The 17,955-nt window shown below is 47.1% G+C and overlaps 1 protein-coding gene across 3 annotated transcripts in view; it reads left to right on the top strand.

Moving 5' to 3' along the window:
- Positions 1–17,656, top strand: part of CRACDL (CRACD like) — a 130,545-nt gene extending 112,889 nt beyond the window's left edge. For 2 of the 3 annotated variants that reach the window (XM_044263882.1, XM_044263883.1), the window contains exons 8-10: positions 14,635–14,807; positions 15,834–15,978; positions 16,827–17,656. In XM_044263882.1, the coding sequence (XP_044119817.1) occupies positions 14,635–14,807; positions 15,834–15,978; positions 16,827–16,969 (461 nt within the window). In that variant the 3' untranslated portion in view covers positions 16,970–17,656. The remainder of the gene's footprint in view (positions 1–14,634; positions 14,808–15,833; positions 15,979–16,826) is intronic. The other variant, XM_044263885.1, reaches the window with a different exon arrangement.
- Positions 17,657–17,955: the final 299 nt, after the last annotated feature.

Raw genomic sequence — 17,955 nt, 5'->3', positions numbered from 1 at the left:
AATAAAAAAGCTAGAATGACCAGATGCTGGAGAGAATGGAGAGCAACTGGAGCTCTTATACACTGCCTGTGGAAATGCAAAATGGTGCGGACACTTTGGAAAACAGTTTGGCAGCTGCTTACAAAATTAAAAATACAGTTACCTTGTGACCTAGCAATTCCACATCTAAGTATCCCAGATAAATGAAAACTTAGGTGCACACAAAAGCCTGCCACATGAATGTTTATAGCAGCATTATTCATAATTACCAAAAACTGGATGCACCCCACATATCCTTCAGTCAACCAAACAATGGAATATTACTCAGCAATAAAAAAAGAATGAACTGTCAGTACACACAATAACATCTTAAATGCATATGCTAAGTGAAAGGAACCTGTCTTGAAAGATTACAAATTGTATTAGTCCATTTGTATGACATCTGGATGAGGCAAAACTATAGAGAAAGAACAGACAAGTAGATGTCAGGGATTAGGGGTAGCGGTAAGGTCCCTACAAAGGGGTTAGTATTAGAGAACTCTCTGGGGTGTTGACATTGTTCTTTAAACTATTTGTGACTTTATACAAGAATCTAAGTGTGTTAAAACTCCTAGAACTCTTTAACCAAAAAACGTGAGTTTTACTCTATGTAAATTTTAAAATAATCTTTTAAATGGCATAAAAAAGTGACCATCGCCTCTTCACCCCTCTCTGAACCTCAGAAATCCCACCCACAGAAAGAACCACCACCAGCTCCTTCTCGTGCCTGTTGCAGTCAGTGCTACATCATTATCAACATACATATAGAGGCAAACGAAACTTTTTTTTTAATCACAAAAATGCTGTACATGTTGGCTCACAATTTGTATTTTTACTCCACAATAAGACATGGGCCTCTTTTCTGATCAGAATGAATCACTGAATCTCATCCCCTTTAAGAGCTACGGAGTACACATACTGTATTTTATTTAACCATTCCAAACTAAAGGGCATTCTGAGCGCATTGAGTTTTGTGGGGTTTTTTTTTCCTTTTGCTGCAATAAACATTCTTATCTTTTTTATCTCAATGGAGTCACACTTTTGCTTCTCTAGGATAGATTCTTAAAAGGCGGCTTCTGACTCAAGGGCATACACAGTTTTAACAGACAGCTTCAGATTGCCCCCCCCCATTAATGTGGTACCAGTTTACACTTCTTGGCACAGAATAGAGACTTCCTCCCCCCTCTCATCTGCATGAGGTGTTGTCAGTCTTTCTGTCACTTTTTTTTTTTTCAATTCGATGGATGAAAATGTTCTCTTTGGTCAGCAGGTCCTGGCCATGCTAACGTGGAGTGCCTTTATCCTGCCCCTCAGTCAGGCCTCCTGGTACTTAACCCACCACAGCACCTACCTACAACTCTCTCTTTTCCGATGTCGGTCTAACTATGGAGCTTTCCTCTTTAACCCTCTCGGTGCCTTCCCACTGTATATGGGAATAAAAGTTAGATGCCTGGGGAAGGCATTTAAGGCTTTGTAGATTCTGGCCAAGGTCAACATTTCTGCATTCCTAAGTCTGCCTGCTAACTCCTTCACGTCCTCTGACATCTCCAGCCCTACCCCTGCCACCAGCTCCCCTCCCCACTCTGCACACACCCCTGCTTGCCCCCAGCACATTCCGCATTCTTGAACTTGATCTTCAGCCCCCTGAGCATATCCACGGTTTTGTTTTTCTCTGTGGAGTATCCATGCCGAGGGTCTCCTGGCCTACAGTGGTGTACAGTGCCATGGTTTGCAGGACAGCAAGGGCAAAGCATGGGGCTGGGTGGTAAGATTGAAGAGTGTGGATATGGAGGTTTTACTCCAAGGTCCCCCTTTGGGGGCTGTGGAATTCTGAGCAAGTGACTTTCTTAACCTCTGAGTCTTCATTTCCTCCTTTGTAAAATGAAGTTATTACTAATAGTAATACATGGGACAGCAAAAGCATTGTAACTACAAAATGTGCTGCAGTTTCCAGCAGCACAGTCATGATTTCCTAAGGATGTACCAAAATATCCTCATCTGAGCTTCATAGAACAGTTGTGGGAATGGGATTCTCTCTGTCCGGTTTAAACCAATGAAGGCGCCAACATGGGAATACAAGACCCCAAAGAGTAGGTGTGTGCAGAATATAGCACAACAGAGACTGTTTCTCCCTGCTATTATCTGCATGAGGTATTGTCAGTCTATCATTTTTTTTTTTCAATCCAGTGGATGAAAATATCTTCTTTGGTCAGCAGGCCCTGGCCATCCTAATGTGGATACCAGGAAGATACTGAGAATCTTCTGGTAACCATCTGGGGGCAGTGTGATGGACTATAGGACATCGGGGTTATGCCGTGCTCTAAAACCTTTGCTCTAAAACCTGGCAGCCCAACCCCTAGTATGTGGAGGGGCAGTGCCCCCCACTGTCCGTCTGCCGCACTAAAGTCCCACTTTCGAGTGCATGAAGCACTTTTCTCCGGGGCAGCCACGAACATCATGTGGGAACTGAAGCCCTCTGTGCGCTTAGCCCAGGGCTCAGTACAGTGGGAGACAGGTGGGCTTGAAGAGAGAAGGCAGCATCTTCATGACAGGAGGGGGCAAGTGTCCCGGGCAGAGGATGCCAAAAGCCAGAGGGGTGAGGCCAGTCCAGGACTGCAGAAACTCCAGCGGGGATGCTCCTGGAGTGGATGTCCAGATACAAGGCAGGGGGCACTGGCTGATTTCTGGCAGGATTCGCCTGGAACAGGGACATCAGCCCAATTCCAGAATTGGACCACCTGGTCAGTCAGGCCCTCTGTGTCATCCAGAAAGCATCATGGCTCTCCAAGCCTCCCTCAGGCCAGACACTTGGAGCAGCATTGAAATCATTGGTTCCCAGTTCTTGCCGCAAATTGGGGTCATCACCTCCACGGGTTCAGGTTGATGGGTGCAGGGGGAGCCCAGACAATGGAGTGGTAAAGGCCCTATAGGTGATCCTGATGTGAGGCCAGGGGTGAGAACACCTATTCTAGGGCAGCGCTTCTCAAACTTACAAATGTTTGTGAATCTCCTTTAAATGAAGATTCTGATTCTGATGAGGATAGTACTGCTGGTCTACAGATCAACATTTGAGTAGCAAGGATCCAAATCTGTGTTATCCAACATGGAACTGTTAACTTCATGAGGCTGGTTTTTGTTTTGTTTTTGTTTTTGTTTTAATGAACTCAACGTGGGGCTCGAATTCAGGACCCAAGATCAGTTGCATGCTTTACCAACTTGAACCAGCCAGGCGCCCCACGTGTGGCTGTTAAATGTAAACTTAAATGAATGCAATTAAATTTGAAAAATCAGTTCCTCAGTCACACTGGCTGCATCTCAAGGATTCAGCAACCCCGTATCTTGTGACTAGCCAGCAGCACAGGGATCATTTCTACCGCTGCAGAAAATTCCATTAGATGGCCCTGACTGGGGGCAAGTAGCAGTCTGTAAGGGTTGTGCTCTTCCCATAATACTTTCACCTGTTTCTTGGTGTGTCCGTCTCCCACACTACATCAGCTTCCCAAAGTCAGGGTCTGCCCTAGATTTACCTACCGCTTGGACTCAGTATACAGGTAAAGAATGACAGTAATTGTTAATGTGTATTAAGCAGTCACTAAGTGCCAAAAATCATTATATGCTTTCCATTTTAATTTCCAACAACAATCCTATTTTATAAATGGGAAAGCTGGAACATAGCAAAAGAACTTGCCCAAAGGAACATAGCGGGTGACCTGGGGAGGCGAGTTTGGTGCCATGTCGACCTCCCCTGCAGCTGCGATCTTCACTGTTATGCCGTACTGTGGTGGTTCTCAACTGGGGGCAACGTTGTCCCCCAGCAGACATCTGGCAGTGTCTGGAGACTACTTGATTGTCACAGCTGTGGCAGGAGGGAGACACTACCAGCATCTAGTGTGAGGGGTTGAACATATCACGGTGCACTGGACAGCCCCCAATACCAGAGAATCATCCAACCCCGAGTCTCGATAGTGCCAAGGCTGAGTAACTATTGTTTGCCACTCAGTGAATAAGTTATCATGGGGAGAGAATGGTGTATAGGAAAGAGGGGGGGTTATAATCCTTAACAGGAGATGGTCTGAGATATAGTGAATGAAGAGTAAAGACAAAGCCTGTGTTCATGTCCCAGCTTTGTTACATATCAGCCATATGATCTTGGACAAGTCCTTTTTATTCCATGAGATTCTGTGCTCCTGTCTCTGAAATGGGGCTTGAAAAGATTCTTACATAACAAGGAGGCTTGCAAGGGTCATTAGGAATACGATAATTGCTCTGAAAATCAAAACTGAATAAACCTTAGTCATGAACATTTCTTGGATGGGGAGAGATTTCACTACCTGTCCAGGGCGAGTGAGGGAGGGCCAAGGGATAACAGAAGAAGGAAAATCTAAGCCCTGTGGACAAGGGCCATCCCTAAAACTAATCACTTGTTCTCCAGTGGCCACTTGAGACAGATCTTAGAGAATTCCAGCTGTCCCTGGAGAGCCACAAGGAATTCCATAAGGAATCCAGGGTGGGTTTTTGTGGACATGCTGAATTATAAGGGAGTGCCATGTAGTAGAGTTTCACTCCTTCTTCCCCTTCATCTGCTGTAGCTCAAAATTATTTTCAGATCAGCAGTGCCTTTCTATCCCCGTATCCTTATAAGGTCTCAGTTATATTACCTGGCAGGTAACAGACAGCAACTGTCTCCATGGCCAGAGATGGACTTTGGCCACTGCCTTCTGCTCAGAGGCTGTTTTAATTGCACAGCAACAGGTGAGCAAATGAACTTTGAGTTCCAGCTTGTACATCACAACTCTTTGTCCTTGAGCTTTGTCTCTGGCTTCTGGGGTCTCCACTTTGAGATGAGGGGATCGATAGTGGACAGCTTGGGAATGTCTGCCAACCTTGCCCTTGCACACTGGGCATCTGTACCTGAAGTTAAGCAAAGGGCTTGGCAAAGCATCTGGTGCCTGGGGTGCCCCCAATAAATGTGCCTGCACGTGACCAGGTTCCCAACCTCACACATCCAAATTCAGATATGGTTCACACATTGGTTTTTATTTCTAAATGTTTTTTTCACATATTTTTTACCGGGGAGCAATAGAGCCCTAAAGCAGTTGTAACTAGTGCCATAGCAACAAAAAGAAGAAAAGCAAAGCAGACCCCAGGCCCCCACTGGGTGAAAGACTCACATAAATTGCCACTGTGGAGGCCTGCATACACCCCTGCCCTTGGGCAAGGACTGACCACTCCCCACTGGGGAATATGCTGTATTATCAGACCCTCACGAATGTTGGCATTGGGAAGCCTTTTTTTTTTTTTTTAAAGATTTTATTTATTTATTTGACAGATCACAAGTATGCAGAGAGGCAGGCAAAGAGAGGGGGAAGCAGGCTCCCTGCTGAGCAGAGAGCCTAATGCAGGGCTCGATCCCAGGATCCTGAGATCATGACCTGAACCGAAGGCAGAGGCTTAACCCACTGAGCCCACCTAGGTGACCCGGGAAGCCTTCTGACTCCACTGGCCCTTTCCCTAGGCCTAATCACTTGTAAAACCATGACACCCTGAGAGTTAGCAGTATTGTTTGACTGAGTGTGCCCCACTTCAGTGAGCAAGCGTGACATGCTCTGTGGAGACTGACTATGATACCAGGAAAAGGGGCAGTCCTGGCCCTCATAGGCTCTCACAGCTTATGATATAAAGAAGCTACCAGGACCATTTAAAACAGCAGTGGCATTTTTTTCCCTGTCATGTGGGAAAGAGATTGTGAAGATTGTGAGAAAGAAAATCTGTAGGTCTAAAGGTGGATCTCAGGAGCTGGGGTGGGGAGGAGATCCCCGCAGTGCCTCCTGACTTGGAGGAGGGAAAAGCCTTGAGGGCAGTTTGGCCCTGGTGGCCGGGAAAGAGGTTTCCAGACACAGTTGCTATCTTCTTGAGAGCTCCCTTTTGCCATCAGGCTGTGAGCTGTGTTTAGAGAGATCTGTTCTCTCTCTTGCTGAGCTGTGGAGTCTTATTTTGGAGAGGAAATGGAGGAAGGGGGATTCAGGGTAAACCTTCGGAGGCTGGAGCTAAGAAGGAGGTGGGCTGGGTGAGGGGGGACAGCAGTAGGAAAGGCAAGTGGTCCAAGGACCTCCTGGTGCTTTTGAGGGCTGATGGGATATGAAGAGGATGGAAAGGTTCTGCTGACGAGGGAGGGGGACATCCTTGGGAGAATGCCGGCCTCCTCTGGCAGTAGCCTTGCCTAATTGCAGTGTAGAAACAGCTCCATGGTGCAACCTTGCCTTGTTTCTGTATCTGGATAGGCAGCTGGACCCTTCCTCCTTGCTATCCAAGCACCAAGTGAGTCCTGATGATCTTAGATAGTTTTTGTGGGTTGTTTTGTTTGCTTTTTCTAAGAATGATACACGTGCAAAGAAAGGCACAGATATGTGTGCAGCTCAATGAATTTTCACACACCCAACACACCAGACAAGAAACAGAATGAGACCAGTGCCCCAGAGGCCCCTCATACTCCCTGCCCCAGACTCTGGAACTCATTCCTGGACCATGGACCACAGACCGCGGACCACATGTCAGCTGTTGAAGGGTCCCTCTATTCCTGATTACTCTTTCAGAAGAGCCTGTGCGCGGGGCCCTGGAGAGAAGTGTTAGCTTAGAAACAGCCTTCCTGTCTATAGACTCAGCACTTGCCATGGCCTGGTGCCTCGTGGGCATTGATCAGGTACAGCTGATTCTCATTATTTAGAGTAGTTACGCTCCATAAAGTTGCTGTGAATACTGAATCAGTGAACACCAAACCACTGCTCCTAGAAGAAACAGTAGAAATCAGAGTTAGTGAGCCTCTGATTACATTTTGCCAACTGATCAGCACATAACCTTGTTTTATGTGTGTCTCTGTTTAAAGACACCGTACTATATGTATTATTCATTAATTACCATCTAACTCACAGCCAGCAAAACCGAAAACTCAGCCCTGATGAGATGAACTTCATCTGACGAACGTATTTTCTTTGTGAGGCTGCTCACAGTCTTCTTAGCACATTAGCAGTAGATGTGGGGGGTATTTTAGACAGCAAAATTACCAAAAAAAAAAAAAAAACCCACAAAAATGCAAAAAATGTGGCACTAAGTTTACCGCGAAAAGGCTATTTGTTTATAGTATGAAAGGAGAAACAGGAAAGAAACAGAGTCCCCTTGTTTGACGTCAGCTGGGACCGTGCTCGCCCAGATATTCAAATTTTTCACCGCTCTGCACATGTCTGCAGATGACCATGAAGTGTCACAAGAACCCATCTGGGCACTACAAATACATTTTAATGAGTAGGCGAATTCACAAACACAGAATCCACAAGTAGTGAGGACCAACTGTATTGGTTGAATGAGAAAAGGAAGGAATGGCAGTTCATTTAATTTGGAGGTAAAACTAGAGCACAGCCCTATCACACATCATTCCATGAAAAGCCCTTACTTCCCGAACGCTCAGCGCTGTGTTGAGACAGATATGGACATGAGAATTTCAAGCCCAAGTTCTCCTATAAGATCGCCCAGCCTGGCTCACAGGCAGAACTGGTAAGGAGTGACTGCAGACTTAGCCAGCATGTATTGATCAGGTACTGTCTGTGTAAGCTGAGACCGACAGTCAATCAATAAATGCTTTAAAAAAAAAAACAAAAAAACCCTCACCTTTCATCTAGGAAGCCTGGCATAAATCCTCAGCATAGATGAGGCCCCACATGTCTCCAGAGTCCAGGATGCCACCCCGACTCCAGCAGTCCCCGTGGTGTGTATTTATACACCTCATCGCCCCCATGTAAACCAGAGCGGTGGCAGAGGACCTGGAGGGGAGACTGAGCCAGGGAACGTTTGCTGTTACGGCAGCACCGCGGCGCACGGTTCTGGCTTCTTCTGGCTGTGACAGATGTTAACGATGCATGCACTTTAGAACAGAAATCTTAGAGCCTAAACTCGGGCCTTTCCTTCTGCAAAGAGTGTTTTGAAAAGCTGGAAATGAGCCGTTGATACGTATTTTTAAGATGACAGCATAACGGAAAAGGATTCGAAGGAGCGTGCCAAAGTGTTATTTAGCACAACTCTCCCAGGTTATTGATTTATGGGAAACTTCCTTCTCCTTCTTTATACTTTTATCTGCTTTCTGAATTTGTACGGTGTGCATGTGTACTTTTATAAACAAGGAAGACATTTGAGGAGACAAGGACACACACAGCATCAGGTTAACGTCTGTTTGAACCGTCACGGACCGTGTCCTTGGGAACCAAGAGTCAGCCTGGCCCCTGGCCAGGCAAAAGGCTGAAGGACAACCCAGTGCTTGCTTTGGGTTTTCTTTTGTTTATCACAGGAGAGGACACTGGCAAAAGGCTTCCTGGCCGCCATCCTGTCCTGGCTGGAATTTGACCAAAGGCTGCCTCTCTGCTCAAGCAGCGGTAACAACAACAGAGTAACAGCAGCATCCGCCGCAGGGCAGCTCACCCTCTCTAGCTCACACAGAGCCAGACACTGTGCTGAGTGCTTCCTGTGGATCATCCCATCACATATTCACCGTCACATAGGAGACAGGGATGGTAGATGATCTCGTGCAATCTTCAGTCCCGCTAAGAGGGGCACATGCTGCTCCTTTCCTCATTTTACACTAAAATTGAGTCACAGAGAGGTTCTGGAATTTGCCCAAAGGCACCTTGCTAGCCCGAGGCCTTATTCCTAGACATGGAGGCCCTAGGGCCACATCAGTAGCTGCTGTTTCCTGGCCCCAGGGAGGAAGCAGTCCTCATTACCACAGCCTACTGAACCAACCTCAAGAACAAGAACGCTTGGAAATGAATGCTAGAACGATAAATATACTTTTCAGACTAAACTCTTGAGGTGGGAGAGCATATTAAGAAAAAGGAATCTGGGGCGCCTGGGTGGCTCAGTGGGTTGAGCCGCTGCCTTCGGCTCAGGTCATGATCTCAGGGTCCTGGGATCGAGTCCCGCATTGGGCTCTCTGCTCAGCAGGGAACCTGCTTCCTTCCCTCTCTCTCTGCCTGCCTCTCTGCCTAGTTGTAATCTCTGTCTGTCAAAAAAAAAAAAAAAGAAAAGAAAAAGGAATCTGGAGAAAACCTTATGTATAAGCTCATAGCCTCCCTCTTTGACAGAACATATCCTCAAAATAATAACAACAAAAAAATTGGTTTCCCCTACCAAAAGTTGCCCTCCTATGAAATTAAGTTATTTAATTTCTGTGGCTGTCACAACTTCCTGCATCAAGACCATTCTGTCTTCCGGAAATTTTACCCTACATATGCTGTACAACAGGTCAAGTTTGCGGTCTTTCTTTCCAGGGGAGATGTGTTTGGGGGAGTCCCTCTCCTTTGGGCTCTCAGTAAAGGAGATCACACAGATACAGACATGAACTGATAGTTCCCTGTGTGTGAGAACTGTTCCTGGGCTGTCCATGGTAAACCCAGACATAACTGACAGCTTACAAAACCTCTTGTCACTTGGGGAGGAGAAATTGAGAGGTCAGAGCCCTTTAGCCAAATCCCCAGAAGATTAAGGTTGTCTGTGTTGAGGCAGAAAGAAGTAAACAAAGGAGTGTTTTCATCTCCTTTTATTTAATCTACTGCCGCATCTATATTATCCTGGGATTAATGACATTTTGAACATGCTTACTCTCAGAAGCTATTTTATGGTTGAACCTTGACCCTACAGTATTCATGCTGTAGAGCTATCACCTAGGAAGTTTTTTGGCATCTGAAACTTGTGTTATCTTGAACACTACCTGTGTCTTCGATGCCCTTCTCCTCCCATTCCTTGTGGAGTATGGCACATGCACCCTCCCTCAACCCTTGCCCCTACTGTGGCACCAAGTGCAGGGAAGGGTGTGCAGACCACCTGGGCCTTCCACCACAGATCAGAACAGAGTCTCTTCCAGATGCTCTGCCTGGGCTGACCTGGGACAGGTACTTATGTGGGTTACATGAACCTCCGGGTGGAATTGCAGGCCTCTTTAAACCCTGGTACAATGGCAGGATGCTTCGTGGCTTTTCTCCCTCCTACCCCGGGGTCTGGAATCTCGCCCACCCCTCCTCCCTGTGCCCTCTACCCAGGAGGCTGCCCCTGGACCGTCCTGTGAAAGGTAGAGGCTGTCAGGGTCCCTGTGGCCTGCTTGCATTCCTGACAAGAAGCAAAGTGGGCAAGGACAGAGTACAGGATACTAGGAAAGGCCATTTACTTCCAAAAGAGAAGTGATTGGTGAAGGATCTTGGCCTTATGCCAGGCCCAGGTTTGGGGAGGCTGCCGTTGTAGGTCACTTGATCCCACACTGGTCCAGGACAGGTGCAGCACTCACTCACTCCCATGTGTCTGCCCGTGAACGCTGGAGGCATGTGTCCACGCTTACACACAGAGGACACCCAGAAACGTGGCTGCCCACTGACAGGCAGAACAGAGGCCCGTGCCCCTTCCCTGCTTGGGATGAAATCTGCCAGCATTCCCTCAGTGTGAGGAAGGAAAAACCACCTCTTGCCTAGCCTGACCTGGTTGCATTGTTTACAAGACTGCTGTTTCCGTAAGCACACTGGACAGGAGAACAGGATATGCCCCTGGTCCCCGAGGACCCCCAGCCTCAGTCTGCCCTTGGAATCCCCTGCCTTGCCGTAGACCTCCCATCAGCACAGTCCGTAGGAGTGCCACAGAGCCCCTGTTCTACAAAACCTTTGCCAGTGATTTTTTAAATACTTATTTTGGCTCAGATAGTGTTTAGGATTTCATCAGACCTGTCTTGTGCCCTTGTGATGAGAGTAATATGTATGTCCATGGCACAACACAGATCCGAGGGTCTGGGGAGCCACCCAGAGCACTCAGAGATGCTGCTCAGCCTCCACTTTAAAACTCAGGATGGGAATTTTCTCTCTGTGCACCCTTTGTCTTGACAGAACTATTCAGAATATTTTGGTGGCTGAGGTAATGACTTTGAACCCATAGTGAAAGCCCTCTCTCTGGTAGGCCTGTGTTGTGGCAAAGTCTCGGGGAGAATGGTACCATCAGACATCTCCCTTGGGCCAGGAGGGAGCAAAGCACGACTGTCACTGAGCGTGAGGAAGAAATCAAAGGAGAAGTGGAAAGAAACCTGTTTAAGAAAAAAATTAAAGTCCAGAAAGACCGTGAGGACTCCTAGAATGAGGGATTGAGATTAGGGGATGAGAAATGCAGACTTTCTGTAAAACATGGAACCGCCTTGTATGTGCCCGACATGCATTGGGTTCTCTGGACAAGAGACAAAACATTAAAGAACCTCATAAATGAACTGATATTAGAACACTGCAGGGTGCATAGTCTCTGGGGTGTGTCTGTTGAGTAAATAAGAAGTTCTAATGACCAAAAGCATAGATCAGTGAGGTAAACAGTGAACGAGCAGACATATTTAGCACCAAGCTGTGAGGAAAATCTCTTGAGAGTCACAGAAGGATTCAGAAAAGGAGAGCATGTTCAGCTAGGCTGAACAGAGAAGGCTTCATAGAGGAGGCAGCATCTGGACAGACACTTCATAGGCAAACAAGGATGATTCTGGAACAGGGTGTCCAGTCCCTCATCACCTGCTAGACTGTGGCCACAGCCTCCCTCCTCTCCTTCTAGCCTCCCATCCCTTTCCAGTCAGACTCCTTCTCCACACAGCCTCCAGGGTGTCCCCTTGGCTCAAACCCCATGGCTCCCCATATGGACAGGAGAAAGACCAAGAAGACCCTTCTCAGTTGCCTCGTGCCTGATCATTCAGCCCCTCACGGCCAGCCTGCCCACAACTCTGCCTTCTGCCCCCCTCACCTGGAAGACCTTTCCTTACCCCTCTGCTCAGCCTGGAAGGTTCATTCTCCAGGTCCCAACCCAGACACCACTTCACCTGCCACGTACCAGTGTCAGGCCCTTCTTCACCCAGCACTTAGTAAACTCTAGCATCTTCCAGTTTCCACCACAGCTGCTTATTTGTATTTAGTCTCCCCCAATAGACTGAGAGTTTGACATAACAGATAGTTGGTGGTTTATTTTTCCACCTTAGCATTTAACACAGTCCTTACACATTAACCCTGGAAGGAGGGACGGCAGGAAGGATGGAAGGAGCAGGGGGGTAGGCAGGAGGAGCAAGAGAGCAGAAATGTTGGGCTCTGGCTAACAGAAAGGATTGTACACTTAGAAGTAGTCTGAGAAGATCCGAGTGTTGAAATCAAGCATGGAACAGAGAACATTTGGGGGAAGAAGAGGTGAAAGTTAAGGGTCAGGAGGAAGGAGGATTCCCAGGTTTGGGAGCAAGAGTCCTGGACAAGGACCCGGAGAGGGCATGCCCATGGAGGGCAGGCCTCCCAAGCAAGGTTATGCAGCTCCATCAGTGCTGCGAGGGATAGAGCAGATGGAGAATGGGGAGACCTCAGGATTTATGGTTTAGCAGTCAGGTAGATGAAGAGAACAGCATTTGTTGTGTGGCCCCAAGGAATTAGCTGGAGAGACACAGGCCGAGGCCACTGGAGGGTGGAGAAGAACAGAGGATGGTGAGGCTCAGTGGAGACAGTTCCTTTCGAGCCATGGGAGAGCCAGGCACTTTGCAAAGCATCAAGGAAGAGAGGAGAGCCAGGGAGAGCCTGAAGAGGCAGAAAGGGTCAAGGGGCGAATGGAAGAGATGGAGCGGGATTCCCTGGGGACCAGTCCAGGGGGGTGGAGGCCCCAGGGAGCAGCCAGGAGAGTGGGAACCATTCCCAGCTGTCCAGGCCAGGGAGAGGTCAGTGTGTGAAGCCAGAGGCCCTTCCCAACTCTGACATGAAACTGAAGCTTGCCAAGCTGTGGCTGCTGTCCCCTCTTTGGGGCAGCTGCATTTAATATTTTGTGGCTCAGACTAGAGGAGCATCGTCTCTTTGATGCATCGTTAAATGAGAAAACCAAGTCCCCTAAAGAAAAGAAGAAGTCTTGCCAGAAAGGCTCCTGGGTTCTCTTTCCTCCTGATTCACCACCCATCCTGGCCTGCGGCCCCTGTGTGGACAGAAAGAAAGAGACTGCAGGCTGAACTGGAGGCAGGAACAAGAACAAACAGAGTCATATCCTATCACAGGAGAGCAAGGGGCAGTAAATGTCAGGCCACCAAGAACAACAACACAAACTCATCCCAGACTTCTGCATGCGTTGCTGTGACATGGATCCTGCCTTCCCCTTGCCAACCAAGATGTTGAAGGGGAAGTGTAAAGGGCTAGGGCCAGGCATATGGAGATGCCTTTCCTTTCCTTTTTTTCTTTTTTTTTTTTCTTTTCTTACTTTCTTTCTTTCACCTTCCTTTCTTCCTTCCCTTCCTTCCTTTTGTTCAGTTAGCCACTGTATAGTATATCAGTTTTTGATGTAGTGTTCAGTGATTCATTAGTGACATATAACTCCCAGTGCTCATTACAGCGCGTGCCCTCCTCAATACCCATCACCCAGCTACCCCCTCCCCTCCAAAACTCCCAGATTGTTTCTAGGGGGTCCAGAGCCTCTCCTGGTTCATCTCCCTCTCTGATTTCTCCCCCTTTGGATTTCCCTCCCTTCCCCTGTGGTCCTCCATGCTATTGCTTATGTCCCACATATGAGTGAAACCAGATGATAATCGTCTTTCTCTGCTGGGCTTACTTCACTTTGCGTAATACCCCCCAGTCCCATCTATGTCAGTGCAAATGTTAGGTATTCATCCTTTCTGATGGCTGAGGAATAGTTCCCTGTGTATATGGACCACGTCTTCTTTATCTTTCATCTGTTGAAGGGCATCTCGGCTTCTTCCACAGTTTGGCTATTGTGGGCATTGCTGCCATGAACATTGGGGCGCACGTGCCCCTTTTTTTCAGTGTGTCTGTATCTTTGAGGTAAATACCCAGCAGTGCAATTGCTGGGTCATAGGGTAGCTCTTTTCTCAACATCTTGCTGCATCTCCCCCTCTTACACTGTCGGTGGGGGTGCACTTCTCTCTTTGTTTTGTGTGGGGACAGGCAAACATTCCGAGAGGCAGGGTCATGGCGAACCTTCAGATTCAGTGTACTTTTGATATACCTGTGAGAAGCCACTATTTAATCCATAGGTTTCCTTGAAGAAAGTTTTAAAGGCACCATTTCTCTCCTCTCCAGAACATTAAGGAAAACCAGTGTGGCTCTTGTGGTGTGACTCTCTGCAAAAGGAAGGTTATGTTTACAGTTTAAAAAAAAAAAAAAAAAGAATAACCGTGAGTCTGCAAAACTTCCAGGCAAATCAGGAATCACATAGTATGTACTAGCCCAAAATGACAGGCTTATATTAAAGAAATCTTATCTATTTATGTACTTACTTTTATCTCATTCCAGAAAGTATTCCGTGGGAGAAGGGTGGCTTTAAAATGTGCATGTAGGAACAGCTGCGTTTAATATTTTGTGGCTCAGACTAGAGGAGCATCATCTCTTTGATGCATCTTTAAATGAGAAAACCAAGTCCCCTAAAGAAAAATAATAGTCTCTCCAGAAAGGCTCCCGGGTTCTCTTTCCTCCTGCCTCGCCTATCCCAGCCTGCAGCCCCTCTGTGCAGTGGTCTCTGTGTGGGAGAAGCCAAAGGTGAGATGCGATGGGGGCTGGGATGTTTTGCGTAACCTTGTGTCTTTACCCACAGAGAAGGGTCCTCCTCCTGCAGCTGAGGGCCAGCCTGCACCACCCTGGATCACCATCGCTCGGCAGAAGCGACGAGGGACCTCAGACCAGCCCCCAAACCAGGAAGACAAGCCTGGGGCCCGCACCTTGAAGTCTGAAATAGGAAAGCAAGCCAAGGCACCCGAGAGAGCCCAGGTGCTTAGAGCCAATGCTTTCTGTCTCTGTAGGTACAGGAGGGACCAGGCAGCTGGAGCTGGGGCCTGGCACCCCCACGCATTCTGTTTGGTCATCCCCGGGACCCTTGCCTGTGATGATTGCTGATGTCTGCCCCCTCTGTGTGCTGCGCTGTTAGAAGCGGCTGGACTGCTGAGGCAGTGGACACAGCTCTCTTCTCCCTGCCTCCTAGGCAACACAGCTCAGCATCAGGAGACATGGGACGGGGTAAAAGAACTTCTCAGTTAGAAGCTTGGAGACCATGTCAGCAGCTCCATCTTGGCTCGTTGTGTGGTGATGGACGAGCCCTGCTTTTATTGCTCTGCTGGCTGCCTGCTGGGGCTCCTTGTTCCTCACCTCGAGCTGGAGGGCTGGGACCTGGGTTTCTGCTTCGCACTTGGGATGGAAACAGTGTTCTCAAACCCAAGCAACTACACTTAGAAGCAGGGTGAGACCCACAGCTTTTGTATTCCCCTGAATAGCCACCATGATAAACCCATAAGCGTGTTTCAGCCATGTGAGAAAATGAGCCTGAACCTGCCATAGGACCTGCTTCCCTTCACTGGAACAAAACCTCCATCGTACCTAACTTGAAAACCTTCCTGCAGGGAAGGGAATTTATAAAGCCAATTAACCCATCTTCTTGGTTTGAGGCATCCACATTCATACCAGGTATCACAAATCTCAAAACTATTTCGCTTTGACACAGTTCACTCTGACTTTTAAATAGAATCCCTGCCATCCAACATGTGGGGCTGAGGCCAGTTGTGGGGATAGAGCAGAAGCCATGATGTCTGTGTGGGCTGAACACAGGACCCCACATGCCATCTGAGTCTGCCATTCTAAAGGCCCCTCTCAGCAAGGGCACAAGTCAACTCTGCCAAGAGAGTACCCGGGCACGACTCATCTTTGTCTAGAAATGCCGTAGCCCATTGCCTTTGGCTATGTTTTCCCCCTGTGGGACTCTTGGGTGACCAAACAGTATGCATCTCTCTTGTGTCTTAATAGGAGCCCATGAAGCCAGCCGACTTCATCCGCAGCAAGTCTTTCCTGGTGGCTCCTGCCAAGCCCTCTGGGGACCGGAGGCAGGGGACAAAGCTCTGCCTCCAGGAGGGGCTGCAAAGAGGAATCTCGTTGTCCCATCAGAACTTGGGTAAGAAGCCTGCAAGCAGTACCAGACACTGAGATGCTTTTCCAGGATTGGTCCTGCACTTTTTGTTTGTTTTATTTTCTTTTTCCAAATCACTTCGCCACATTGATTTTTTAAACAGCTTTTACTGACATGTCCTTTAGGTGCCATAAAACTCACCTGTTTTAAATGTACAGTTAAGCAAGTATATATTGACAATGAGAATATATTTACTGACGTGTACAACCATCACAATCCAATTTTAGAACATTTCTCTCACCCTAAAAAGAAACCTCATGCCCATTTACAGTCATTCACCATCCCCAACCTCAAGGCTAGGCAACTGCGAATCTACTTTCGGTCTCCATGTGACTTGTCTTTTGGGGACATTTCTCATAAGTGGAATCATAAAATATGTATTCTTTTGTATCTGGCTTCTTTGACCAAGCATAGTGTCTTCAAGATTCATCTCTATTGTCGCATGTATCTGTATCTTTAAATTTATGTTTCCCTGTGGTAAGACACATATGACAAAATTTACCATCCTAGCCATTTGTCAGTATACAATTTGGCAGTGTTAAGAATATACACACTGTGGTGCAAACCAATCTTCAGAGTTCCTACAGTTTTATTCTGGAAGTTTCTCTCACCTCACTGTGTTGCTGGAACTGTTTTTTGAGCCTGCTGTTCTTAAGACTTTTTATTATATAATTATTCTATGCCTAAATCTTCTTTACATGTTTGTGCATTAATGGATTTTACGTTTGAGACCACAGTTAAGACCTTGACGTATATTTTAAAGAAACACAAGAGGCTTAAGTGGAAATCCAAACTCATTTCTCGTGTTTCTGTTTGTTTTGTCTTCTTTCCAGCAGCTCAGTCTGCAGTGATGACGGAGAAGGAATTGCATCAGCTGAAGAGAGCCAGTTATGCCAGTGCAGATCAGCCATCCTGGATGGAACTTGCCAGAAAGAAATCTCAAGCTTGGAGTGACATGCCCCAAATTATAAAATAGGCTGACAGCCTGCTGCTAAAGAATGTCCACTTCCTTGACGGGTCATTGAGTCAAAAACTGCCGGTAAATCAAGGCAAACAAACTGTGAAACTGAAGAGTGATTTTATCATCAAGTTAGGGGAGAGCGAGCTTGGGGAAGAGGAAGGAACCAGGCCAACAAAGACAGACACACAGCCACAATCCTGGGCCAGAGGTGCCCTAAAACAAGAACACCATTGAAAAGGGCCAGGAGCAAGGTCCTGTGCCCAAAGGTATGAATGTGAAGCTTTGAGAATCGCCTTGATAAAGAGGGCTCGGACAGGAAGAGGGTGGCAGTGAACCATGAATGCCTACGTCAGGAGCGCCTGCAAGGTCAGAGGAGAAGGTCTTCCAGGGGAACGTGTGTCTGTGCTTCCACCTGAGATCAACCTGTGTGTCTGGTTCTTGTCTTGCCTGTGGATCCCATCTTCTCCTTTCATGTTCACTATTAGGCATGACATTTTTGGTAAAACAGGGATGCCGTTTCCAAGAGCAGCTATAAAACCGTCTTCCTGAAGATAGTCACTCTCGAAGGAGTGGAAGGAACATAGCCGGGTTCATCAATTCACAGACTATTTCCAAAAATAATTTTTAAACTTTTCCACAAGGCATCTGTGTCCTTAACCATTGCACAATGTATTGCCTGTTCAATAAAAGGTTTCAAACATGCCTCTGCCATATGTGTAAATGTTCTTTCTGCTGACACTTGGAGAATGTCCTCCAGCAACAAGTGAAATGCAGTGTATAGAATTTCTGTGTGTGTGTGTGTGTGTGTGTGTAAAATTCAGTGTGTGTGTACTGTAGAATCTCAGTTGGATTGATTTGGAGTTTTTTGAGATTCTTTTTTTTTTTTCTATAAAATTTCAGTGTTATTTTTGGAAAATAATGTGGGGTATTTTTTTTCCTGTTTTCATCTACTTGGTACAACATTTAAAAATATAAAATGTCTAAAAAGTTGTAATTCTTGA

Source organism: Neovison vison, chromosome 8, assembly GCF_020171115.1.
Source record: "Neovison vison isolate M4711 chromosome 8, ASM_NN_V1, whole genome shotgun sequence".
In the NCBI taxonomy this organism is placed as follows: Eukaryota; Metazoa; Chordata; class Mammalia; order Carnivora; family Mustelidae; genus Neogale; species Neogale vison.
This window is presented reverse-complemented; position numbering and strand designations above follow the sequence as displayed.